At 46.6% G+C, this 25,336-nt stretch overlaps 4 protein-coding genes across 6 annotated transcripts; 2 read left to right on the top strand and 2 right to left on the bottom strand.

Annotated features, from left to right (window-relative positions):
- The first annotated feature begins 4,363 nt into the window (after positions 1-4,363).
- On the top strand, positions 4,364-11,413 carry foxn1 (forkhead box N1). Of its 2 annotated transcripts, XM_055514299.1 has the most exons (10): positions 4,364-4,640; positions 7,652-7,772; positions 7,856-8,161; positions 8,243-8,335; positions 8,457-8,584; positions 8,660-8,756; positions 9,548-9,755; positions 9,864-10,253; positions 10,365-10,431; positions 10,462-11,413. In XM_055514299.1, exons 2-10 carry the CDS (start codon positions 7,653-7,655, stop codon positions 10,706-10,708), a joined length of 1,656 nt encoding a protein of 551 aa, XP_055370274.1. In that variant the 5' UTR covers positions 4,364-4,640; position 7,652; the 3' UTR covers positions 10,709-11,413. The 2 variants fall into 2 exon arrangements, with proteins under 2 accessions (XP_055370274.1, XP_029026027.1); XM_029170194.3 differs by having other exon boundaries at positions 4,367-4,640; positions 10,365-11,413.
- Positions 11,414-11,566: 153 nt separating this feature from the next.
- Positions 11,567-19,179, bottom strand: unc119a (unc-119 homolog a (C. elegans)). 2 transcript variants are annotated; one of them, XM_029170198.3, is made up of 5 exons: positions 18,775-19,179; positions 13,226-13,339; positions 12,995-13,085; positions 12,494-12,666; positions 11,567-12,392 (listed from the first exon to the last, which is right to left on the bottom strand). In XM_029170198.3, exons 1-5 carry the CDS (start codon positions 18,896-18,898, stop codon positions 12,280-12,282), a joined length of 615 nt encoding a protein of 204 aa, XP_029026031.1. In that variant the 5' UTR covers positions 18,899-19,179; the 3' UTR covers positions 11,567-12,279. The 2 variants fall into 2 exon arrangements, with proteins under 2 accessions (XP_029026031.1, XP_029026030.1); XM_029170197.3 differs by having other exon boundaries at positions 12,995-13,088.
- A 502-nt stretch (positions 19,180-19,681) lies between these two features.
- On the bottom strand, positions 19,682-21,574 carry crybb1l3 (crystallin, beta B1, like 3). Its single transcript, XM_029170196.3, has 6 exons — positions 21,431-21,574; positions 21,270-21,343; positions 21,061-21,179; positions 20,841-20,973; positions 20,560-20,702; positions 19,682-20,454 (listed from the first exon to the last, which is right to left on the bottom strand). Exons 2-6 carry the CDS (start codon positions 21,333-21,335, stop codon positions 20,286-20,288), a joined length of 630 nt encoding a protein of 209 aa, XP_029026029.1. The 5' UTR covers positions 21,336-21,343; positions 21,431-21,574; the 3' UTR covers positions 19,682-20,285.
- Positions 21,575-23,112: 1,538 nt separating this feature from the next.
- cryba1a (crystallin, beta A1a) lies at positions 23,113-25,296 on the top strand. The gene is made up of 6 exons (XM_029170201.3): positions 23,113-23,202; positions 23,400-23,466; positions 23,605-23,723; positions 23,866-24,007; positions 24,522-24,664; positions 24,774-25,296. Exons 2-6 carry the CDS (start codon positions 23,428-23,430, stop codon positions 24,919-24,921), a joined length of 591 nt encoding a protein of 196 aa, XP_029026034.1. The 5' UTR covers positions 23,113-23,202; positions 23,400-23,427; the 3' UTR covers positions 24,922-25,296.
- The last annotated feature ends 40 nt before the right edge of the window (positions 25,297-25,336 follow it).

Genomic DNA, 25,336 nt, shown 5'->3' on the forward strand with positions numbered 1-25,336 from the left:
TTTCTTAAAACTCTACTTTCGTTCTATTTTCATCTCAAGCATGTTTGAAGCTTCTCAGTGCTGTAGGTTCTTTAGCTGCACACCTGCAAATACTAACAAATGCTGCAAGCTTCTAATCACAGATCATACACTAGTATAAATGACTATATTTGTCAATGGGATGTATAATGGAACATTTATAAGGTTTTGTTTCAGCAGTGATCAGCGAATGATACAAAACAAATGTATTCGCGTGTAAAGGTCTTTATGTCACAGTTTGCTTTTTTTAGATTGCAAGCAGCCTGCAGTTTGTGGTGGATTAATACAGGTCCACCTCAAAATTGATTATATTTGGTACTGTTCAATAGAATGGATGACCTAGTTACTCCCTTCTATACATTTTTTAGATTTCATTTTCCAAATCTACTTTAGCAAAATGAAAGAGACAATCTTTATTAATCAAAAAGGATCAAATGCACAAATGCGGAGTTCTGTTTTTACCTTTACGTTCTCTTCTAAGCTGTGACACGTCCAGGAAAAGGGCCTCCGTCCATGACCCTGTATACCATGTAATCTCAGAACATGATGAATTGGGTTCAATAAGTCTCATTAAATCAAAGACCACAAACTCTGTTTCTTTTAGCTTATTACAATTCATGTCGGTCTGAATGAGATGATGTATTCTGTTCCTTGTCCAAGTGTTTTGTCCAACATAATGTACTAGCTGACCAATAGAATGTGGCTTTTGTTAAGTGTTTTTTCAAATATATATATTTTTAATCCCCTCTATATTGCACGTCTCTGGCTGTGATGGTGGTTGTTTCTCTCTGGTCTTTTTAGCATCATCTTCACTCTCCTTACAACATAATGTGCTTGCAGGCTGGTTTGGCCTCTCACTCCTCAACACAATCGCTTTTTTTGGGCTAAAGTTTGTGGACTGTGCTAATAATAGTTTATCATTACTGCCAAGTTATTCTCAGGTATGATCGACCAGGAAGCCTGAATTTACTGTCCTGTTTAGGAAAGACAAGTACATAAGAAAGGAGTAAAACAGCTGTTTGCCACTTTTATTATTGTAGGTCAAAATTAAATATGACAGGAGGTTAATAGTTAACCAGCATATTACACCTAAGAGCAGAATATAAATAGCTACCTAAGAAAATATTAATCACTATGTATTGTATAAATGAGTCTCCATCTTCTTTGTGCTTTAAGAGGCGGAGGCACATCAGTAACTTTACTGCCTGTGACACTCATCTTGCTGATTCAGTACTTCCAATAACTGATATTCCTTCCTGAGCGGTAGCCTGATAGCTCTGAGGTCAAGCCTGTACAACAGTATCCGTGCTGTGCCTCAGACAAACTGCTTTTGTATCAACTATTTTTTTCCTTCTGTGGTAATTTAAGTTAAGCGTGTCCTGGTCCTGCCTGTAAGCAAAAATGTCTCAGCTACAAAAAGTGCTAAAGCCGCGTGTTTAGTACACAGAAGAGTGACACGATAATGAACACATACCCCAGTTCAAAAGGTGTGACGCAGACACCTAGGTGCCAAAGTCCATTACTGGCACAAATCAGTTTAAATATGAGTTCTGAAATATTATTCTACTGATAGGCAGGCTACTTCGTTCTTTTCATTGGATTCCTTCGTGGACACAAAACGGACAACAGAAGCTACATTGGGCCTTTTGCAGTTTGCTGAGACATATCTTTTTATTTAATATCTTATCCTCTAGATCTAGAACCAGTAGATCCTCTTTTCCTTTTTCTGGCACACCTGTTCTTTGTTTGCCTCACGTGTCCACTCCGCACCATCAACTTTGCTCTGAAGTCACTGACTTTAGAAACACGGTGTTGGATGAGGGGTCATATCCAATCTTTTTATAAGCAGCTTATATTAATATTAATCCTCATAGCCGAATACCTATCTCTTATGTACTACATGTAGTTTTAAGAGACACAGTCTTGATACGATTGACGTTGGCCTCATTCAAATACTTGTAATTGTACCACATCTCCTAACAGATACTGTAGATCGGTTACATAAACTATTTAGTGTTTGTCAGATAATGTTAACAAAATACAGAGAAGCTGCAGGTTTACTCTATACTGTATATTTTTGACTGAGATTGTAAAATGTAATGGCCTCAAACCGTGTCCTTGTCAGTATAGGATTGTAAACACTGGGTCCCCAGTTGATTTAAAGAGATCAGAAAAAAGCAAATCCATTCAGTGGGGAATGGAAAGTGATTGGAAATGTTTCATTGAGCTACTTGGCCTTGGGCCATATATGTGCTGCATGCGAGTACCTGTGGCAAAATGGATTTTCAATGTTTTTATCAAAAAAACATTCCTATTTAATCTGAAGAGCCTTTTTCTGGCAGAGACTGAAGCACTGTATCATTCAACTCTCTTGCATTTGCATAGAAGTGGAGGTTCAAGTTGTGATAGATGACTGATTCCAGAGGTAAGACAACATTTTCTATGATATCGTGATCTCTGCATAGTGTGTATGAATGCACTGCTGTGCTGTTGTGGACCCGTTAAAAGCACTGGATTGTTTAATGTCCAGTCCAAACCTTAGATTCAAATCAGCGTGATGCAAAGCCATCTGCAGGTGTCAGCTTCACCGCTCAGCGTTTTAGAACACGTTTCATGTAATAAGAAGGCTGAATCGTGATTAAATGGTAATTGTGTCATTTAGAGAGACAGCTGCACATTTTATGATGAAATATCCCTGGAACAGGCAAAGTAAGAATTTATATATAATGTATATCACCCTGAGCCTAAAAGGGAAGCATTCAGCTATAAAGTTCACTCCCTGCGGGACTGAATGTTTTCCTGAGAAGGAAGAACACTCATAAATCAGATTTTCTGGAATATGGAATTAGACCAGACCTTATTCCTATTTTATTAATATTGTTATATATTTTTTATATGATAGAAATATTGTGAAACTGACAAAAACAAAACGATTGTACCTGTAAACCAGTGTGTGTTAATGTAAGATGCAGGAATCTTCTGACCTCTTGCTTTTAACCACGGTGCTTAAAGCTGGTGGGTTTTAGACTATGTAGGAAAGCTCATAGTTATAAATGCTCACTCATAATCATAATCCAAGCTTGGGGTAAAGAAAAGCTCGGACCTGATGATGGTGACAGCACCAATCTGCCAACGAGTCGTCCTGTTGTAAATGCACCTGTCCGCTTTGCAGGACGTTTAAGCTTCGAATGTGCCGACAGTAGATAATTCAGAACCATGACACAGGTGTGATGTAGATTTTACAGAACAAACGTTTTTCTTCACATATTTGTGCGCCACTTGGAGGTGACTCTGCTCGGAGCAGTGATTTCAACGTAAATGTATCTCTGCAAAACACGACCTTGCAACCGAGAACACCTGTGCACCGGAGTAATTATTTCCCACAGGACAATGAGACTTTCACTGACTTGCCCCCCGGAATCCGTTCCCACATTACACCCTTCTCAAGAACTTCATCTCTGGCAGAAAAGGCCTTCGGCAGTAGCCTGCACTGTAACACAAGAGTTTGTTCAATCTGTAATTAATCCTCCGTCTCTCTGTCATTCCGCCTCGCCCTCTCACCGAGGACAGGGTTTGTTCAAGGTATAGCTACGAGCTAAGGCTGCCACGGTTTTCCTGGTTCACTGAAAGGATAGGATAGGAATCTACCTGTATTGACATACCTCCCTCTCTCTCCTTCACTCTTCAATCTTCATACTTTCCCTGTTCGGGCTTCAGAGCAGGAGTCAGATTTAATTCTTTAAGGGAAGGAGAGGTTCTGGAGGAGACGCCTGCATGGAGCATCTTAAGGCGTGTGCTGGAGCCGCCTGCTGGTTCTGAGGTTAGTCTGACCACGACGGCCCGATCTCCATTACTGACGACACTAACCCCTAATATTTTCATAAGCACAAGTGGCATTTCCAGCTCGTCTGCTTCTGTTTGGCAGCGTAGCTGCTGCCCAGTAGGTTCCCCAGCTGTGATGTACTCGTGCATTCTTCAAATACTCCCCCGACTGTGCCTGCGTTCGCTTACGCACACGGGCGTTCGCACGTTTAACAGTGAAGTGCGGCTGAATCCCATTTGGGCGGACAGCCCCTGCCGTGGGTGAGCTCAGAAAGCGGGGCACGGCGCCCGCTCTCTGATCAGCGGCGTATCCTATGTCGCCACTCACACAAGTAACCATTCACCTCAGCCAAGAAAGACTGATGGAAGGAGGAAGAGAGCCCTGCCAGCTGCCAGTGACTGCACCACGAGATCTCTTGGAACCTGTTGCAGCAGGTTTTTCTTTTTGTATATCTTATTGCTGGGCTAGCCTGGACGAGTGCCACACACACACACACACACACACACACACACACACACACACACACACACACACACACACACACACACACACACACACACACACACACACGAAATGAGGATAATATTCTGAGCTGCCAAAATCTGAAACCGGCCCATCAACCACTTCCATACATATTTAGACAGTCAATCTAAGCGCGGTGCCTCACTGTCAGGGCGCAGGGGGCTCGAGGTGCTTGAATCTATGAGGGAAAGGAGCTCAGCATGTGGACGGAGGGTTTACAGGTCTGAGTGACAACGTCTGGAAGTCGAGGAAGACGCGAGGGCACTTGTCGAGTTAGGTGAGTTTGCTGGAACGAGTAGTTTGTGTTTTGCGCTTTTGCCTCTCTGCTCGACGGGCTCGTCCTCACGTCATGTTAGTGCAGAACGGCAGTGCTGTGAACTGTGACCCCAGCAGGCTCAAGGCTGCACACGCTTGTGTTTTCTGATAAACGTGGATGTTCAGGCTTCACGTTCGTTTGTGAGCTGTTTCGCTTTGGCGAAATAGCACGTTCTGACAGCTGCACTTTAAAAGCATGAAAGTCGTCATTTGTTTTACACACATATGTATTGACATATTTTGTTTTTTTTTGTAGAAAGCTCAGAATCAAGTCTTGTTACCACTAATGAAAAATAATCAGTAAATTTATGTTATAGGTAGTAGGAAATACAAGTGCTGTCTCCTGTACTGTACAAATGTGACACAGAGTTTCAGAAAACTCGAAACGCAAAACTACAGTATTTGAAACACTTAAAGGTGTTTTTTGTCTGTTCTTTAAAAACAAGTTGAGCTATTGTGACTTAGCTGCTGAACAGTTGCAGTCAGGGAGCTTCAGTTTGCATGTCTGTTGGTTGGCGTGGCTCCAGAGCCTGCCAGTAAGTGCCACTGAGGTTCGTCTAAAACAGATTGGATCATTTGCATATTGGGAACTTGTCATGTTACTACAGAAAGAATGACATCGCATGTGACACGTGGTGTTTATTTGTCCCAGGAGGATGAATGAGAAAACAATAATAGATAATCTTAAAATAATAATAGGAATATATAAAGGAAAATAAGGTAGATAACATATATTAAATGTATAATCATATATTAAAGTTTGTTCAAAAATAATAATAAATAATAAAATAATGCTGCATTTATCAACTATAGGGTTATAATGAACAGGAACAACAAGATGTTGTAAATAACCTAGTTTTAATTTCAGCTGTCACATCCTAAACAACAGTCTGTCCATGTCTCACAGCTTTGGAAATCTGATGAACATAAAAATTACATAATTTTATTTCTAACATAAATGTCATTATAGGGCTTGTAAAGTAATAATAGTGTGTTTACAACTTAATTGTATACATGTTTTACTTTCTGTTTGCTTCTGGCACCAACTGCTCTGACTCACAATTAAACCACACAATTGAAACAGAAGGAACCACAGAACAGGCTGAATGCCAGGAAGTGACTGTAAAAATGGGCCGGCTGGTAACAAGAGTGGCAATGATTCCAGTGGAATTCAACTGTGTTTTGCTAATCAGTGAAAACAAAGAAAAACTTGACTTAATTCAACCCTGTCTGATTCTCACCATAACCATAAACACATCATAGTTTGTCTAAATGGGATGTGAATGTATGTGGAATCCACAACCCTCCAAACATTTCGTCAGCTGCTTATCTTTTGGGTGATGAGGGAGTCTGGCAGCTCCTCCAGAGTTATAGCCCAAGAAGAGCCCAGAAGGGAGGGGAGCGAGCCCTGCAGTAGATGTTTATATGACAGAGCTGCCTTTCCATTGAATATATCACAATGATGATTCGTTAAGCAACTTTTCAGGTCCTGACAAAAAACCCTTCCAAGAAATGTTTAAAATATGTTTCTCAATAAACCAAATTCAGTCTGAGAGCAGTAAATATGACTCAGTCGTCCTTTTGTAAACAGGAACAACCAACTCAGTCTTTACACAATCCCATTAAAGAAGTCTAAATAAAGGAAGAATATAATATAATAGAAGTATAAATAATCTGCAAATACACATGTAATTGAATTATTGTTAAGAGTAGCTCTAAGCACATTTGAACCATTAGTCAGTCTCAGATTCTCATCGTTAAACCGTCCATCCATCATCTAAATCCCGTCATCAGGCTCTTCAGTTAATGCTGCATTTGGAAAATGGAGATTCTTCCTAAATGTTGAGAAATGTTTCTGCGTTACGGTTGCTGGGTTATTGGCTTTCATGTAATTGCAGGTTGCGTAGCGCTGAGACGCTCATGTTGTATGATCAGACTGTACGCGTTAAACCCCCCCAAAGTGTCATCATGGCAGCTTGAAGAGGAAACATTTGTAATGGTCCTCACCGTGATGAGGCACTTCTCGCACTGTAAGTGCATCCGTTCTGGCTGGTGGCAGCGCGTCTGTCAAGCAGATGAGAGGACTTGTTGCCACAGTGGTGAAAAGGCAATTTCTCAGCTTTCACTTTGACACTTCGGCCTCGTTTCATCTCTGCGCACACACACACACGCACACACACGCACACACACACGCACGCACACACACACACACACACACACACACACACACACACACACACACACACACACACACACACACACACACACACACACACTCTCGGCCTCAGCGTTATCTGGCTTTGTGCGACCTCAGCCATGGTTTGTTGGCACTTTTAATGAGCTTGGTTTGTGTCAGGGTTGAAGTTACACTTACTGGAACCCGGGCCACGTGTCTCTCACCTCTGCTGGGATCACGTAACACCTCTTTACGCCTTTGCTAAATAAACTCATGCCCCCCCCATACGTCCTCTCATGTCAGACTCCAGTGCCACTGAAGGTGAACTAACTGTCACAGGACACAGTATATTATATCTCTCAGATTTAGAATAAAGGCTCAGTATATCTGATCTCGAGGGATCAGTGACCAAACGTACTTAAGCTGTGATTCTTATCATGTGTTAACAGGCGCATAAATCAAAAGCTGCACTTAGAGCAAGTTTGTGGCCATTTGTATTTTTTTATCTCCAATGTGAAGATATGAAAAATGACACTTAAGGGTTTCTTTTTTTTTCTTGTTTAGACGTTTTATTCGTCTTTTTATCTAGAGCTTTATAACATTAAAGTCTAGCGTCCAAAATGAATCAGGTTTGTGTTTTACTAAATGGCACGTAAGCCCTCTAACGCATCGCTGCTCTTGGTGGAATGACGCGCGGCCGGTTGGACAACGTGAACGGATGCAAACAAAAGAATCGGAAAACACCATTCAGAAAAAATAAACAACAGCTGATTTTCTCCTTTTTGATTGTGACGCAGGATGTCAGACTCCCCGACGTTCTCCTCCGGCAAACGCGGATCCCAGACGCCGACTCCTCGGGCCGGACCGCGCACCTGCCAGCCCCGGGGGGCCTCCTGCCAGCCGATGGCGGAGCCACAGGTGCTGAGCATGCGTCGTGCGGCACCGCGGCAACGCAGCATCGCATTGTACTAAAAGCAGCCTCTGCTTCCGCCCTGACACAGACCAGAGAGGACACAGGCGTCCGCTTCACCCAGCGGGACGTCAGCACCTTCGGCCTAAGGGCCGCGGGGCCGAGCAGGAGGCACAGCACCGACGAGCCGCCGGGGCCCGGCGCCGGCGGCTCGGCCCGCTTCCACCCGTACCGCCGGCAGTTCAGCGACGGCGCGGCCATGGCGGCAGCGTGCGTCCAGCAGTGCTCGCCCACGTTCAGCTGCCTTCAGGGGGTCTGCGGCCCCGACGGGCGCCCGTACGGCGCCGGCACCGAGGCGTCGCCCCCCTGGGAGCAGTACGGCAGCAGCCTCCACCAGGTCGCTAGGTTTACGACAGGGGGGGTCTCGTGTGACATGTTTAGTGGCTGATGTCTGGTTTTTGTCTTCTCGTGTTTGCAGAGTTCGTACCCAGAACTGCCAGCGGTGCCAGTGGAGCCGCCCTGCTTCCTGCCTCAGGGCTACGCGTCCTGCAGCTCACTGGGGCCTCTGCAAGTGAGTGAGTGTGCTGTTTAAACTAATGGTGAAGGCTGTTTGGGACAGGCATTCGTTTAGGTTTAATATAAATATGTGAAGTCAGCAATAATCACCATTAATGGTGCAGCCATGTCTCCAGGTCTCCTCTCAGCTCTACTCCAGTAACGGCCAGACAAGCAGCTCCAAGTATCCTGTCCAAGGTCTGTCCACTCCAGCGCATCAGGAAAACACACAGTCCCTGTTTCCAAAGCCCATTTACTCATACAGGTAACGTAACATTGCCTCGCGTGTCTGAACAGCTGTAGAAAACTGCTAAAAAATCATGTCTTTCCTCATCGACAGCATCCTGATCTTCATGGCTCTGAAGAACAGTAAAACAGGGAGCCTGCCAGTCAGCGAGATCTACAGCTTCATGACGGAACACTTCCCGTATTTCAAGGTATCGCACGGTGCTCGTCGCACGGGGTTCAACGAAATAAAGGCATCTCGAGCCGTTAGTCGGATGAAAGCGTGAATTGACCCGTTGGTCGACGTCGCGTGGACGCCTGCAGCTGGTGGTTGTGGCTGAGCAGTGACGCGTGAAGGCATGAGGACGGCATGGGGAGTAACTGAGGACATGCACGTGCACGTGCATGTGTAGGAGGGTTACTGGAAGCTGGAGTCATTCGAAACGGTTCCTTCTGAATTCATGCCCCCGCAACGGACGGCTGATTAAATAAGGCAGCTGCGGGGCTGAAACTCTACGTGAACCCACAGTTGCCACAAACACTGAAGGCTGTGCAAAAGATTTCACATATCTACAAATCAAATGGGTTCAGACTCACCTCTGGAAGGAGCTCAAAGACTTTCTGCCATTCATATTCAAGAAGGCACCTTATAGATGGCTGCCGTCCAAACAGCTGCCTGCGACTTTGGGCTCCGGGGCCAGAAAACACATGAGCAGAGGAAAGTCAGGTGCATTCTGCAAAAACTGGGATTTTTGAAGCACATCAGTACTTTATGAATATTTTTTTAAATTTTTTTATTTAAAGTATGCTTCACTCGGGTTCAGCCGGTTCATGAGACATTTGAAGCACTGCCTTGAGCTGCTGGTGGCATTCATGGATTCACATCCTGTGTTCTCATATCCTGTGGGCTTTGGGTGGATGTGCTTGTGTCTTTGTCTATTTTGGTGGATTGCAATGCGTTTCTAATAACTTTATCTAAGCTACGTATCCTCCCTGCGCGTAGACAGCACCCGACGGATGGAAGAACTCGGTGCGTCACAACCTCTCCCTGAACAAATGCTTCGAGAAGGTGGAGAACAAGAACGGGACGTCGTCCCGCAAAGGCTGCCTGTGGGCGCTGAACCCGGCCAGGGTGGAGAAGATGCAGGAGGAGCTCCACAAGTGGCGTCGCAAGGACCCCATCACCGTCCGCAGGAGCATGGCGAGGCCGGGTGGGTGCCTTCAAAGGCCTCGTCAGCGCGAGTGAATGATGAATCACCCTTGTTCGCCTTTTCATCTGACTTGAGACGTTATTTATTTCCAAATGCGTTATTTTGCAGAAGACCTTGATCGTCTACTGGGAGAGAGACCGGACAAGATGAGGCCTCTGCCTCCTTACACCAACCCAGCCCTCATATCCAGGGTGGCGCCCCTCTACACCACCGCCTCCCTGCCGTGCCCCCCACCCCAGCTCCGGCCCCCCGTCCGTCGGCCGCTCTACGCCCACCTTCCAGCCCGGCAGCCCACCTACCTCCCCCCCGCCGCCGCTCGTCCCGGGGACTCGTTCGGCCGGTACTCGCCCTGTGCACGGCAGCCCGCGGCCGGCGCCGGGAGCCAGGGCGCCGAGTGCGGCGTCGGCCCCAGGAGCATGCAGGACCTTCTGATGGAGGGAGACAGCAGCTACGACGTAGACACGCTCAATCCCAGCCTGACGGACCTGCAGCTGCAAGGTAAGAAGCAAGCCAAACCAAGAACATTCACAATACTGGAAAGATATAATAAGAAGTATAGTTCTATTCTAGTCCAGTTTAGTCTGGTGAAGTCTCCCCTTGTGTTTGCAGGTCACTTGTGGGAGGAGATCAGGGAGGACACGCTGGTGTCGGACCCGCTGGCGTCGGACCCGCTGGTGTCGGACCCGCTGGCGTCGGACCCGCTGGCGTCGGACCCGCTGGCGTCGGACCCCCACGTTCCCACCGCGTCGCCGGCCTCCGCCTGTCTGCACGTCAGGCCTCCTGACGGTCGCGCGGCGGACGGCTCCTCGGCCGGAGCGTGCAAGGCGGGCTACGAGGACGCGGGCGGCGGGCAGCACGGCTGTCTGGCCGGGCTGCATCCCGCGGTTTACTCAGGGGTGGAGGGTCTGGCCACGTATCTGACCTCCTGCACCACGTCCATCTCCTTGATGTGAAGGCGTCACCCTCCCTGAGTACTGAGCTACTTTTTTTTACAAGAATGTGGAAGATTGTGAAGACTGAACACAGGTAGAGATACGTTTATCTTCCCCTGCATAGATAATAATATGCATTATCTGCATGCGTTTTGTTGCCTCAACTAATACAGTGAATTTGCATTTTATTAGACAATGTTATAAAATGTATGTTTACTGACACCTAGTGGGGCCAAAACGTAATTGCAGCGTTTAACACCTGCGTAATTGTGTCACACACATGATAATGTTGTTGGTATTAAAGCAAACCTGTGAAAGCACATACTGTATATTTCACAGTCCTCAGCTTCTCAGTGGACGCGCTCGTGTCAAACCGACAGACTGTTTTCTGCAAGACTGTAACTGCGACTGTGAGACTGTTGTCACACAAGATGGCAGCAAAGACTTGATCATGGAAATAGTTTCACTTTTCTTGTATTTTATGCTTTTACCTTGTGCCGCCTGACAAATCATCCAATACGCAAACAGCCAAGAGTTTTCGGATGTTATCTATATATAAATATTTTCATAAAGTAATTAATAAATGTTTTTTTAAGTAATAGCAGTCCCCATACTTTCAGAAAGCTCTTTGCTGTTGCCTGTTGGGCCTTTACTGCACAGAGTGATTTACTGAACAATAAAGGACAATATTTACATCTCATGGAACAAACAAAGACAGCATAATGTTGGTTAATTATCTTAAACTATGGCTTATATTTATTTCATTTCATATCTGTATTATTTATGTCATTGTTTTTCTTTTGATTGTTCATATGATTTGTTTTGACTTCGCTGTCTGTTTCATGTAATGATGCATCTTTCGTGAAAAAAAAGTCGACATTTTGAAAAGAAATCTCATATTTATTGCTGTGATTTAGTTTCAACTGGTAAAACTTTACATACTTTATACACTTTAAAATAGCTATTTGTTTAAAAAATACTCCTGTCGTACACTACAATGGACGCGGAACCGATAAAAATGACACAAGGTGTCCGTCGCTGCCATTCAGCTGAACAATGACAGATCATGGAAGGAGGACCGGATCATTCAGACTCAACTTCAGAAGTAGAAACTTAAATCAGACTCCTACACGAACTACAACTACTGAGAGGAATTAATATTATCACATAATCCTTCTTCACAGAAACATTTCTCTCTTTGTCTCGCGGTGGATTTCGGGCCAATACTCGGTATCTCTTCACATAATCTCCCATCAAACGGCACAAAACGTAAACTACTCAGAGTTTCCCTGCTGATGGAACGGAGCCACATAAACAGGCTGAACTCAACGGAACTGTACGTACAGACACTGCATGCGTTCGCTGCCCACACAGCCACGCCTGCACGCGCTCATGCGAGCAAACGGAGGATGGAGCCGGGCAGAATGCGGCGGAGGAGGAGTCTGCGGTTCAGGCGGCCGACCACCACATGGGGAGAGGCGAGCGCCCAACGCCAGCGTTAGTCCATCGGTTCGTCCGGTCCCGGTCCTGGTACGTGGATCATGGAGAATGTCTACAGGGGGGGACTAGGGGGTGGGGGGGCGGAGGGCGGCCTACGGGCCCCCGCTGTAGGAATAATCTGCCTTGTTGTGCATCACCAGTTTGTTGTCCACAAAGTAGAAGCTGTCCGACTGCGTCTCGTAGGGATGCAGGATCATCTCGCGCACTGAGGGAGAGGAGAGTCCAGCGTCAGAGCCTGTTAGCGTGTGATAAAGCATGAAAGTGTGTGTGTGTGTGTGTGTGTGTGGGGGGGGGGGCGACACTCACTGAGCTCCTCGGACAGCGCGGGGAACTCGTAGATGTGCTCGCACGTGTTCTTGCTGCTGGGCATGCAGAAGCCGAACTCGAAATCGAAGCTCTTGAGGAGCTGGTCGCGGAAGTAGTGTCTCTCGATCATGCGGAAGTTGTTGATGGGAGCGTCTCCCACCGTGAACTCCACTCTGCAGAGACGCAGCACCAGGCAACGAGTCAAATACAAATACAGAGCAATATTTCATCATCTTTGATTAACGCTGGTCCCGACTTGTAATGGTTATAACAACGTAATAGCAGGTCCACTGGCTCATAAACACTGAGAAAACAAACATCAGTCGTCTAACCCACAATGTTTGCAGTACATTTAGCCCTGACGGTGCATGAGTCGGTGTTTGGCCGGTCTGACAATGACAGCGGCAGCTCCTGTACCGTCTTACTGCATGAGCTCATTCTCGCCTCCCACCGCTTCCCACGGCCTCTGGCAGCATTTATGAATCAAACCCATGGACTTACGTGGCTCCGACCTGCCGCAGCTGCAGGAAAGCTGGAGTGAACTGGTAGCGGACGAATCGGCCGGCGTTGGGGTCGCACTGCTTCTTACCCCCTGCTGAGAGTCCGGCCAAAAAAGGGAAGACATGGAGGAGGAGACATTTAGAGGAGGGACCACACCTGAGGAGTAGTAGTATGATCCACCTATAATAATATATCAGATCAGATTCATAGTTTGTGTTGTTTGGAGCCGACCTGGTGTTGGAGGCTTCGTTATCTCAAAGAGGACCGTCCCTGTTTCCATGTCCCGGATCTTAAACCTGGTGAAGTCAATCATGTGTACGTTTTCTTCTGGGGAACAGAGATAATCTGAAAACGGCAGAAAGCAGCCTTTAGATTCTATTCATATAACAATGAAGCCTTTGATGTGACTGGGTGAATCACTGCTGCTCTGTGACAGGATATCTGTTGCTACAGGCACGTGAGGACTCATCATTTACACACATTCCACGCTGTTCTGGGCTGATGTCGTTATGCTGTGACCTCACAATAAGATCAGGGGAGCTATTTTTACACGTCAGATCTTCCTCTGTGCCAAGAAATGACACTTGACAGTAGGAACAAACCCTGTGAGCACCGCGCCTGCACTGATTAAGGCTCAGAGCGGCTCTCGTCATGTGTTTGAACTGCCAGGCTCCATTCAACGCAACAAGCACCTTTTTCTGTTGAAGAGCAACACAATTAATCTACAGATTACAAGTTACACAACGTCACATGGTTTGACAATGTGTACATGGTTTAAAGCTTATATATTACGGCTGTTCTGGTTCTGAAACAGAACAGATGTACACAGATGTATTCAAAGCTCTAGGCTTTATGTTTACGAAAGGATCTGTGATAATTCTTGATAAGATGGACATTAAGTACAAGTTATTGTAACATAGTGACTGTAAACACCAGCACACGCTGTAACACACACTGTGATATCGCTGACATTGTTCGATTTGCCTTTGCATTCATTATTAATCTCCTCTAACAGGATTTGTTTTGCATTCAACAGCAGGAATGTCAGGAGCAGTGAACGTAAACCCACCGGCGACAGAAATTCTGAGCAGGACGACAGATTGGAGCGTAGCGGTGTGTGTGTGGTATGTGTGTGCGTGTGTGTGTGAGTGTGTGTGTGTGTTTGTTGGGTGAGTTGTTGGGTGAGTGTGACATGCCCCTCCCATCAGGTTGGGATTAGATTTAAGAGGCTTATTGTGTTTTATCATCACATGGACCGACACACACACACACACACACACACACACACACACACACACACACACACACACACACACACACACACACACACACACACACACACACACACACACCTCTTTTGTCATTATGATATGAGTTGTAGCAGGTCTGAAGGGTCTTACTGATGTGAACGCAAATGGAATGATGCATTTGGCCGGACACACACACACACACACACACACACACACACACACACACACACACACACACACACACACACTTTGTTGCCTTCTCCACTGTTTCTGAGGGCTGTGGAGCAGATGGCCCACATAGGCTTTCACCACCTGCTTGAAGGTATTTATAGATGTTTTCAAGCCACCTTTACCTGACACGTTGTCTAAAATTGTCTCAGCCTCATTTGGAGCTTCCTGTTTACAGCTGGCAGAATATTTTGAAAATTGATGTAAAGCCAGTTGGACTTGACAGTCGTCTAACTCTTATGAAGCCAGTGCAGATATCCCAAAGTCTGAAAGAACTAACAAGAGTATGACTATTGGATCATTTATATGCAAATACATAATTTGAGGAAGTGATGAAGCCAGACAGCGTGATTGTCAAACCATCATCAGTAAGCATTAGTCACATTTTTATGCAGTGAGCTTTGTTCCCTTGGTGTTTCCCTGTGCTCCACCACACAAATACATCTGGTGATACAGAACTAACAGCATTCATGAGACAGGCGTTATTAGCAGCATGTCACAAAACAACCATTTTATAAACGTTGTTGCTCATTAATGTATATTTCGTGTAGCTCCACGATGGTTCCACGATGAGCATCACAAGTCTAGTCAAGAGCTTTCCATGCAAAGCTGCTCTGGCCTCACAGGCACAAAGTCTCTTCACGCCGCCTCCCCAGCTCCAGTAAGAGGGTTAGAGAGCTGCTGCCGAAGCAGTGCCCTCTAGCGCCGGGTCATTCATGTGAGGCGCTTATCTGCCCTGGCAGCGTCACCATAAGCCTACTGTTAGTCCGGGACCACGGCCACGTCAGGAAACATTTCGCACCGTATTTATAGAACCTCTGGGGCCAGAGGAGGCGAATGAGATGACAGCGCGGCGGCTCCGACGCGTTCAGATCATTCTGCCTGGACGATGCGATCAAACGGAATCGAATGCTGTTACGTAACGCGGACAGGAACACATGTTTGTTCACACAGGCAGTCACTTAGATGTCACCCAGAGTAGCTGATTGTGGTGAGGAGCGTGGCTTCAGCCAATGTGCAACTGTGAGCTTCAGCAAGTGATGCACGAATCCGTCACGTTATCCAAAGAACAGTGTAACACTGACACAACAGAGGTGAGTCGGGGGCTTGTGTCATGCTTAAACTCCCCCACGGCTCCTCTCCACTTCCTTTAACACCGTCGCCTAGCAACGCTCCTTGTGATCCGGCTCGATTAGCGCGTCGTCTTCCCTCATCCACCTGGCTGCTCCACAACAACAGTCTGGATTTAGGCATCGGTGCTATGCAGAGGGTACAGTACACCTGAGGCCTCCGCCTATAGAGGGTCTCCTCCCGCCTGCCTTCACCCCTGGACCGCCTTGACAACACATTGCTCGTATGCAGGAATGTGTGAGTAACTCTCAGCTTGGGCGATCCATTATAATTAAACACCAAGCTTTGCACTCCTGCTCAGAGCAGCTGGTTTCACATCATGTGCATCTACAATAAACTGATACATTTACATCCAAGGTCTCTAACAAAGTGAATACACAGTCAAGCTTGAGACTAAGAAACAGGGTGCTGCTGTTTCCTGTGCTCAGATCCACAGAGTGTGTGTGACATTCATAAAGAGCAATGAGCTGCCACTTTTAGCTCCTTAATCCTGAAGATTAGCCCGGAGTTACAGACTGTGAGCCGCGTGGACTGACTTCACACACCTCATTGTCACCATTTGACTCTGTGGTCTCCGATCAGTGTTGATTCAATTCCAGAACATGCGGAAGAACAATCCGGGCACGTTCGCCCGTCTCCGCGATAAGACAATCTGAGGCCCGGGGCGGCTAATTACTCCGGTATGAGAGCCCAACGTTCACGTCGCCGCGCACAATGCAGCTGCGTGCAGCAGGTTGGGTCACGTCGCTCATTTAACAGCACCTGTGGGCAAACTGGCAACCGGCAAGGTTCATGGAGAGGTAGCGCCGAAGCAGCTGAATGCAGATGAGATGCCTTCCTCTTATCTTCCTGGCTGAACGAGGGGGGGGCATTCTTCTGTGAGAGGGTGTAATGAGGACGAGTTCTGTGAGTTCTGAGTGACTGAGCCACTGCTAATTGTCCCTGTTCCTCCTGCAGCTCTTCACCTCCTTCGCCTCCCCCTTCGTCTGGGGGTCTCTACGAGAGATTAGAACGAGGCCGTACTAATCAATTTAACCGAAAGCTGCATCCATTGTGCATCCTACATCACAGAGTGGACGTATAAAGGCCAAATAATGAATCACCTATTGGTGTAAAAGGTGCCAGACTGTTCTGAGAAACTCATCAGGACCAGGCACAAGCAGGAGGATCCTTGGGGCCATTAATATCCAGTGTACTAATGCAAATAGGGTGCATGTGATGTTCAAACACTGTCCCATGTTCAAGGCTTGGATGCTGACGGATGCTTCATCTTAAAGGCATCTGTGTGCTGTCAGGCTGCCTCCCCTCAAACTTCTGTAGTTTTAAAAACCCATGAATTCTCTGCTCACGCTCTCTCTCTCTCTCTCTCTCTCTCTCTCTCTCTCTCTCTCTCTCTCTCTCTCTCTCTCTCTCTCTCCAGTGCATTTACTGTACATGGAAATGCAATTAGACACAGTGGATTAGAGAAAGTCTGTACAATTGAGGAATAAATCCTTCAGCGCAGTCCAATTTCAGCAATAAACTGAACATGATAACAATAGATGGATAAATATCTCTCACCCCTGCCTTCCCTCACTAATTGGCTACTGCAGTTTACATACCTGTCTCATTAATGATCTGTCATGTCTCAGACCACAGGAGCATTTCCAGTCTCCTAGAATTATACAACTTGGGCCTCTGCTTTGCTTATCAGCACCGAACCACGACGGTGCTGATAAGGAGACAAACGCCCGTCTTTGCTGTGATTTCCATTCTGAGAGTGATATTACACATGTTCTAAATAACACACAAACATCCTGCCCACTTCTAATCTCATATCCATTGTAGACAAACTTCACTTACACCGTGACTCCATGAATTAATCATCAGAGGTGTCTTGTGTCACTGCATAGCCTGCATTACAGCACTCCTGACATAATCCAGATTACATGTCAGTGGAGAGCAGAGATTACTGCACCAGCATGAGTGATTTGGGTATTATCGCACTGACGCAGCTCTAATATTGCTTTTCCACCGAGGGGGCACCAAATGAAAACAGATGCGACGGTCTGAGAGGGGATGAGACGACAGACTTTGGGTTCATCTCTCGGGGCCTGGTGTTTTGGTTCCACACTTCGCTGTTAGTCATTTTCACAATACCAGCAAGAATGAAAACATGATCTGAGTGACAGAAAACACAGAAAAATCACAAAAACCCAAAGTATATTGTTCCTCGTGTTGTTTGTTTATGGACAATCGGACAATTTGACCAGTCTGCGTGTGATTCCTGCAGTTTGAATGTTGTCTGTGGGGAAACGCTGCTGTTTACATACACACACACAAGTAACAGCTGAGCCAAATGTTGGTTTAATCTGTGTATTCAGAAAACTAGTTTATGTAATAAGTTCATGTAAAGTTCAACATGTCGGGTAAAACATAAAAGTATTGGTCTGTTGAGGTGCCTGTAGGAGAACAGTATGTTTGAACTGTATACGGTTGTATTTTTCCAACATTCCTTATTTGCAGTATTTCAGCTTTTCATAGTACTTAGTTTCAAACTAACCAATGAACCACCAATGTTAAACGTGTTATTTAGCAAAGCCCTCCTGCTGTTATCAGGTGGTTGTATTCATTGTTACATGTTATGCTGCAGGGGCATTTACTCTGCAGATCTAAAGTTTGTGAAAGTCTATCTCTGCACAAAGCTACACACCAGCCGGTGTGTAGTTTCCATGATGAAACATGGACAAATACCATTAAACCCAACCCGGACCGTGTTCCTCTGGTGCGTTTGCTCCATGTGACTGCTGCCTGTAATCAGCGGATCACATCTCTGGCCACCTGTTACCTCAGAGCCGCAGGTGTGTTGAGGTGAGGAAGTGGTCGGAGCCAGGTTTTTTTCAGCAGGTACACAGTGTCACGTTTTCTACCCGTACACTGAGAGATGGAATCAGATTTATTGAAACAGCAAAATTTAACTTTGGTGAACAACCAACAGTTCGTGGACTGAACACGCTGGCGGTCCCTGTTTGAGGCGAGACTTCCAGAGGTCCTCGCAGACTGTGTCGCTGTCCATGGTACCTGTCTTTAACGCGGGGCTCCAGTACGCGCGGACACGGTGCACTAATCACCTTTAACTATAAGGCGCCCGCTAATCCTCCCACCACGTCTATTCTGCAGCCGGTCACTTACTCTTGGTGATCTTCTGGAGCCCAAGCACGTCCTCGGGCGTTATCACGCTATTTCTGCGCAGCTCCTCCTCGGTTGTGACCGGGATCCCCATGTCTGACGGGTTGCAGCCCTGCTGCACTTTCATGTCCGACGGGAGACGGCCGTTCGCTGTGGAAGCCGACGGGGACCGGGGCTCTGACGCTCTCGGAGCTGGAGCCGCGCGAGGCGATCTGCGTGCGTCGGAGCTTGTCGTTACGCGGAGCGGACGAGCGCGGTGGCGCCGCAGGAATAGCTCATTGTCCGCGCCTCCTCCCCCTTCACGCTACGGTCAAAGATAAAAACCAGCTTCTGCTCCCTCCCTCGCTCGACGCTCATCGGCTTTAAAGCGACCGGCGCTGCGCGTACAGTCTACGCGTCTCGTCATCCGATCGTTACCCAGTGCGCGCATGATTGGGCTGCTCATCACGCCCCCCCCCCCCCCCCCCCCCCCCCCCCCCCTCCCTCCTAGGCGGAGATCAGCTGCTGAAGTTCTGAAGTTTGCTGTTCTCAGGAATAGCCTTCAGATATCAGGGTTTGTTTTGTTAATGAGGGGAAAATTTCGAGCGGTCACGAAAGGACATGTACATTTTGAGCTGTCACACATAGCTGTATGATATGACATCTTGTGGGTATTTCATTAATTAAAAAATTACTCTGACCACTAGGTGGCAGCAAAACAGCGCGCAAACAAAAAATGTTCTCAGACGTAAACAAACCTAAAGCGTGAAGCTGGAAACTAGAAAATTATATAAAGGTTATTCTATTATCATCTTAGTGTCATACATTTAACTTTGATCCAATAAAAGATTATTATTATATTTCTAGATGAATCTAGAGGTAGGAACTAATGCAAACACAAGAGAAGGGAAACAAATGAGTAGATGGGATATTTCGTGTTGTATTGTGTATTTATTTTTTCCATTGGAAAGTTGCTTTCCAGATGCCAGCATCCCTGAGAAAGTGTGAAATGCGAATCTTCCGGACAGCCCCGACAACGAGCTGAAACAAAACAGATTCACATTTTGCAAAATACAATCCTGCACAGCCGACACTCTGGGTCGTGACCACCGGCCGGTCGGCACCGTTCTCCACACGCGGGCCTTTAACGCCCCAGTAGAGGAGGAGTCTTTTTTCTGATGAACAGGCTTTTTGGCATCGTTTGACCTTGAAACACGTAGGTCGGTAAATAAAAATTAAAAAAAATCTAAGTTTGCTGGTATGGTTGCATAAAAGCTGTCAAACAAACTAACACAAACTTCAACTCAAATCTACTAATCCTGTATAATCGTTTGTAAGCATGATAAATCGCATAATCTTCTGATGAGGTCTGTAGACAGAGAGCATTGCTACTCCTTTTACTGTTGTCATGGTAACACACTAACAATATTCAAAAGCCAATATGTCTTGTGGCTACAGTAACTGGCCGTTGAGGAAGATCCAAGAGCTCGTTAACAAGGTGCCCATCCTGACCCCTTCTATCCAACCTGCGCGGCCTATGCGCTCATCTCGAAGCAGCCCCTGCGGTGCGTCTGCATGTCCCGGACCCTGCGCATGGACTGGATCTGGGGGTGGTGGGCTCCCCACTCGTTCCAGTGCTTGTAGGGGCCCATTTCCAACACGTACTGGTAGCCGCGGTAGCCGGGGTACTGGTAGCCCACCCAGCTGTGTGCAGAGGGGGGGACAGACTCAGACGCACGCTGATCACTGGCCGTCGTCTCAGGTGATGAAGATAGAAACGATGACCTCACACGGGCGGATGCTACTCACGTTCCTCCGGTGACCTGGATGCTGGCAACGCGGTCCTGGAAGCCATAAGACCACAGGCTGGGAATGTCCTCATCGCACACCTCCATCTTACGACCCTCAAAGTTTGTACATTCATACAGACAGATCTTGTGGTCCTGGGGGTCCTATAGGAGACATACAAGAGGAACTATGGTCACATTGTCAGGCATGCTGGGATCTGGCCCAGCTTCAATCCATAAGATCAAGACTGCTAAATCGCAGCAGACTGATGAAGCACAGGCCTGTGGCTGATGCCAACTCACCATTCGGACAGGCCTGAGCGACATGAAGCGGTCACACCTGTAGCTGTTGGACCAGGTGTCCCAGCGGGGGTACTCGCCCTTCTCCAGCATGAACATCTCGCCGGTGAGGTTCTGCTGCTCATAACCCACCCAGCTGGACAGACGGATGGACAGAACTTTTTAGATGGAGATGGGATGCTGTGTGGTGACACCGGTGTAGGTGGTGGTGTTGGCGACTTACGGGCCGCACTCCACCCTGATGGAGCCGACTCTGTCGAAACCCTTCTCGCACAGGTTACGGCACTCTCCGAACAGGTCCATCCTACGGCCCTGGAAGTTCTCGAACTCATAGAGGTATATCTGAAATGCAAGTGGAAAACGCTTATTTCCGCAGCAACAGAGGAAGTTGTGTGGATTTTAGCACTAATCCGCCTAAATGTGTATCAGTACCTTGTGGTTGCGCAGCCCGATGGCAGAGTGGCTGCCGATGCTGCCTTGAGCGCCTGAGTGAGACATGGTGAGCTCTGCAGAGACGAGACACAGTCAGACACGCACTGTCGGGTTCAGCTCAGCATCTAGAAATATCAGAAGACCTCGGAAAGTTCACTTACAGTTACACTTTCGGGCTGAAACGGAGCGGCCTTTGAAGAAAGAGTTGGACGCTGGCGTTGTGAGTAGGGGTATATATATACATTCACATCCTGCCCAGCTCTGTACAGACAGGACCCAGAGCTCTGATTGGCTCTGGGCTCTTTGGAGCACGGTGTGGGGTCAGGGGTCGCGCTGCTTATCCGCGGACCAGCCATGCTGACTTGGCTGCCTGTTTTGTTGTCCGGCACCATTGTGTTGGGACTGAGGACAGTCACTGACCTCAGCAGAAAGTTTGAAGCCCAACCCTCCCACACCATCCGTCTCTCACTCACCTACACACACACACACACACACACACAGTTATTTCTTACATTTAATTTCTTGCCTATTTAGTTTAAATGAGTCCTGTTATTTCATTACATAGCGATCGTTTATTGCACTTGCATCATTTGTCAGAGTCTTTGTATTTCTTCTTTTAGCTCTGCAGCCGGTGCAGCCAGTTCAAGCCTCGTGTGTGTGTAATGTGCTGACTACGGGAGCGGCCTCCACCACTCTATTGTTTCGTCAGGCGAGTCGTTTCAGCGTTACAGGTTGTGTCCCTGCATACAAGCACTTACACTTCACTGTTGTATCATACATAGACACATGTCCATTATGATTTCTACAACGCTCTTGTTTTTTTATGCTGCATGCAAGTAAAAAAATCCTTTTATCCAGAATGGAATTGAAATATTTGTGTGTATATTTACGTATATTTGTGTATTTGTAATATGAATGCAGCTGTTAGACTGTATTTGCTGTATTTGTATGACTGTGCTCATTAAGAGCAGGCAGCTAGATCACTGCTGTGTCTCAACATTACATGTCTCATTATGTGTCTGGATGAGACTGAACTGAGGGATTGATAGTCGTACAGGCAACATTACCCTTAAATGTGAATTCAAAAGGTTGACGTATTCTTTGCGGCAGAGAATGCACAGATTAATTATTCAATACAGGAAAATATCATTTTAATTAACTGTTGATTGACTGCTGCAGATATAATAATGTTAAATCGAATCAGCGTAGGGCAAATACAGTATAAGTGATGTCTTTTACTGGGCCTAATCAATTACCAGGCCATTTGTCCTCGTCTAAATGTTTGTGTGTGGGTTTCTTTGTGTGCTCTGAATGTATGCCTGCCTTTGACCGTGTGTGTCACGTAGGAGAGACTGAAAAGGTGAAAGGCCCAGGGATGAGGGGTCAGTAGAGATGGACGTGAGACTGGAGATGGAGCGCAGCAGAGTGTGGAGAAAACTTAGTGAGTACCGTTGAAGATTTGAACTCATCTTGTTTATTCATAAAATGTACTATTTTGAGTCATGTGCATCTGATAAATCAAATACCATTACTCATTTGTTGCCTGGCATTTATGTTTCTGCTTTGCACTTAATTTACTTGTTTTTAGTTCTAAACTCACTGGCAAGACAATCCACGTCTGCGATGACCTGTTTCCTGTACGGTGTTGTGCCAGGACCTGGTCCGGCCCACTGGTCAGGGACCATTTGGAACTTGTGCTTATGTGCACTGGGCACAGTGCCCTCCATCCAGTCCCACTGCGTCGAACTAAAGCCCAGCAGCTCAGTGCTGAACAATGACTGGACCAGCAATGTGCTGACTCCTTCCCTGACCCACAGGCCCAGCTGCTTTTCAGCACCAGCATGTATAAATAGGTCCATTTACTCTGGGGTCAGGACATCGCTTTTGTGGAGCCCCCTGCGAGCACTCAACTACTATTCCTTGGGGCCGTCAGGTAAGCACCTCCATCCAATCAGCCTGTAACCTCATGCACACACTTTAGTCTCCTTTGGTTCTGCTGAACCACATGAATGACCACTGACATCATCACATCCTGCCTGTTAGTGGGCAAACTACTGGACATAGAATGTGACAGGTTTGCTTGTATATTCTGTAACACAAATACCACTCTCTCTGCTCTCTGGTCCAAAGGTAAATCAGCATTGAGACACACACGAGCATGGCTCTGAATAATCCCAACCCACTGGGACCATGGAAGGTGAGTCTGTTCATCACCAAAGCAGATAGCCCTCTTTTAATTTCATGCCTGGCCTGATAATGTCGCTGATGTGCATCTGCACACACATCAGTGTGTGGCCCTGTTCACACCATGAGTCTGTATGCGTGTCCCTTCCAGATCACAGTTTATGACCAGGAGAACTTCCAGGGGAAGCGTCTGGAGTTTACCTCAGCCTGTCAGAACATCATGGAGTGTGGTGTTGACAACATCCGCTCCCTGAAGGTGGAGTGTGGAGCGTGAGTTGAACAAAGAAGCCGAACTATGAGAAGGACAGAGAAATGTCCAAATTAATAGAAACACACTTTGCAGTACACGTCAACACAAATGTCCCAGTGGGCCAGTAATGTGTGTGTGTGTGTGTCTTCTTGATGGAGACAGCTGGGCAGGATATGAACACTCCAGCTTCTGTGGACAACAGTTTGTGCTGGAGAGAGGAGAGTATCCTCACTGGGAGTCATGGAGCGGCAGCAACGCCTACCACATTGAGAGGATGATGTCCTTCCGCCCCATCTGCTCTGCTGTGAGTCTCAGCAGCTTCTACTTCCTTCTCTATAACTTCTCATTTTTAGCCAGCAAATATTCACATCTCAACATGACTCATCGCACTGACTCACTATGACCCTACTTCCCTCGTGGAACGTTAACAGACAACTTATGCTAAATGCTTTTTTCACCTAAAGGTAGACTAATGCATTGTAATTGCAATTACTATTTTCATTAGTACATAATAAATTATGATCAAAATTGTAATACATTTCTATTTGTTACAAGAAAGCTAGAAAACAAATTCTCCTTGAAGCTTGAGAAACATTTTAGTATCATTTAATTGTCAATTGATACAAGTGGTTTGAGTTTTTAACAAAGAGAAAGCGAAGCAGTTTCATTTCTGTTACTGAATGGCTCCAAACAAAGGGTCTAATTTCAATGCCGTTCAATGTCATTATTATTGTCTTCTATTACCAAATCAACATAACCGAGGCTATCTTGTATCTAATAACGTTGATTGACCCTAAACATGCATCGCGCTCAAACAGAACCACAAGGAGTCCAAGATGGTGCTGTTTGAAAAAGAGAACTTCATGGGGCGGCAGTGGGAGGTAAACGATGACTACCCGTCTCTGCAGGCCATGGGCTGGGGCAACAATGAGATCGGATCCATGCAAGTTCAGAGCGGCTCGTAAGTTTCAGATGGATCCCCGCTTAGCTCATCTACAGCTTTGTTCATTATTTCATTTATTAACAGTTTTCTTTCGTTCCCCTTCCACTCCTCCCCTCGTCTCCTCCAGCTGGGTGTGCTATCAGTTTCCAGGTTACCGTGGTTACCAGTATATCATGGAGTGTGATCGTCATGGCGGCGAGTACAAACATTACAGAGAGTGGGGCTCCCATGCTCAGTCCTTCCAGGTGCAGTCGCTGCGTCGAATCCAGCAATGAGACCTGCAGCCTCCCTCTCCCAGCCTCTCACTCTTTACCTCCTCCACCTCCTCCTCCCCCTCCCCTCACCCAATCATTCCAGCACCCCGTTGTGCTTTATCATCAAGATGTTCATAGCACTTTTGTTTTGTTCTGTTGAGAAATGAAAATGAAGAGAAGTAATAGAAAGAATCAATAAAAGAAAAAAAACAGTCACTGAAGAGAAGCCACTGACTGATGCCCTGCTGAGGAGAGAGGAGGAGGACGCTGAAAGGCCTCATGGTGGCAGCAGTGCAGTGAGTCACTCAGAGTCAGTGCTCAGCATATTTGTGGGTAAACATGGTGCTGCCAGGAAGGAATGGGCAACTAAAAATAAACGAAAATACAAGAGTCTGCCGATGTGTTCAGGTGTGATCTGTTTTCATACTTAAGTTTC

This window comes from Betta splendens, chromosome 13 (genome assembly GCF_900634795.4).
Source record: "Betta splendens chromosome 13, fBetSpl5.4, whole genome shotgun sequence".
Taxonomy (NCBI): domain Eukaryota; kingdom Metazoa; phylum Chordata; class Actinopteri; order Anabantiformes; family Osphronemidae; genus Betta; species Betta splendens.

Coding starts and splice junctions, on each gene's coding strand:
- crybb1l3 (XM_029170196.3), bottom strand. CDS start 21,335: ATGTCTCACTCAGGCGCTCAAGGCAGCATCGGCAGCCACTCTGCCATC. Junction 21,180..21,269: donor TCGGGCTGCGCAACCACAAG/GTACTGATACAC, acceptor CTTGCATTTCAG/ATATACCTCTATGAGTTCGA. Junction 20,455..20,559: donor ATCCAGGTCACCGGAGGAAC/GTGAGTAGCATC, acceptor CTCTGCACACAG/CTGGGTGGGCTACCAGTACC.
- foxn1 (XM_029170194.3), top strand. CDS start 7,653: ATGTCAGACTCCCCGACGTTCTCCTCCGGCAAACGCGGATCCCAGACG. Junction 7,773..7,855: donor AGCCGATGGCGGAGCCACAG/GTGCTGAGCATG, acceptor GCCCTGACACAG/ACCAGAGAGGACACAGGCGT. Junction 8,757..9,547: donor AACACTTCCCGTATTTCAAG/GTATCGCACGGT, acceptor CCCTGCGCGTAG/ACAGCACCCGACGGATGGAA.
- unc119a (XM_029170197.3), bottom strand. CDS start 18,898: ATGAAAGTGCAGCAGGGCTGCAACCCGTCAGACATGGGGATCCCGGTC. Junction 13,089..13,225: donor AACGAAGCCTCCAACACCAG/GTCGGCTCCAAA, acceptor CCGGACTCTCAG/CAGGGGGTAAGAAGCAGTGC. Junction 12,667..12,994: donor CTGCGGCAGGTCGGAGCCAC/GTAAGTCCATGG, acceptor GCGTCTCTGCAG/AGTGGAGTTCACGGTGGGAG.
- cryba1a (XM_029170201.3), top strand. CDS start 23,428: ATGGCTCTGAATAATCCCAACCCACTGGGACCATGGAAG. Junction 23,467..23,604: donor ACCCACTGGGACCATGGAAG/GTGAGTCTGTTC, acceptor TGTCCCTTCCAG/ATCACAGTTTATGACCAGGA. Junction 24,665..24,773: donor ATGCAAGTTCAGAGCGGCTC/GTAAGTTTCAGA, acceptor CGTCTCCTCCAG/CTGGGTGTGCTATCAGTTTC.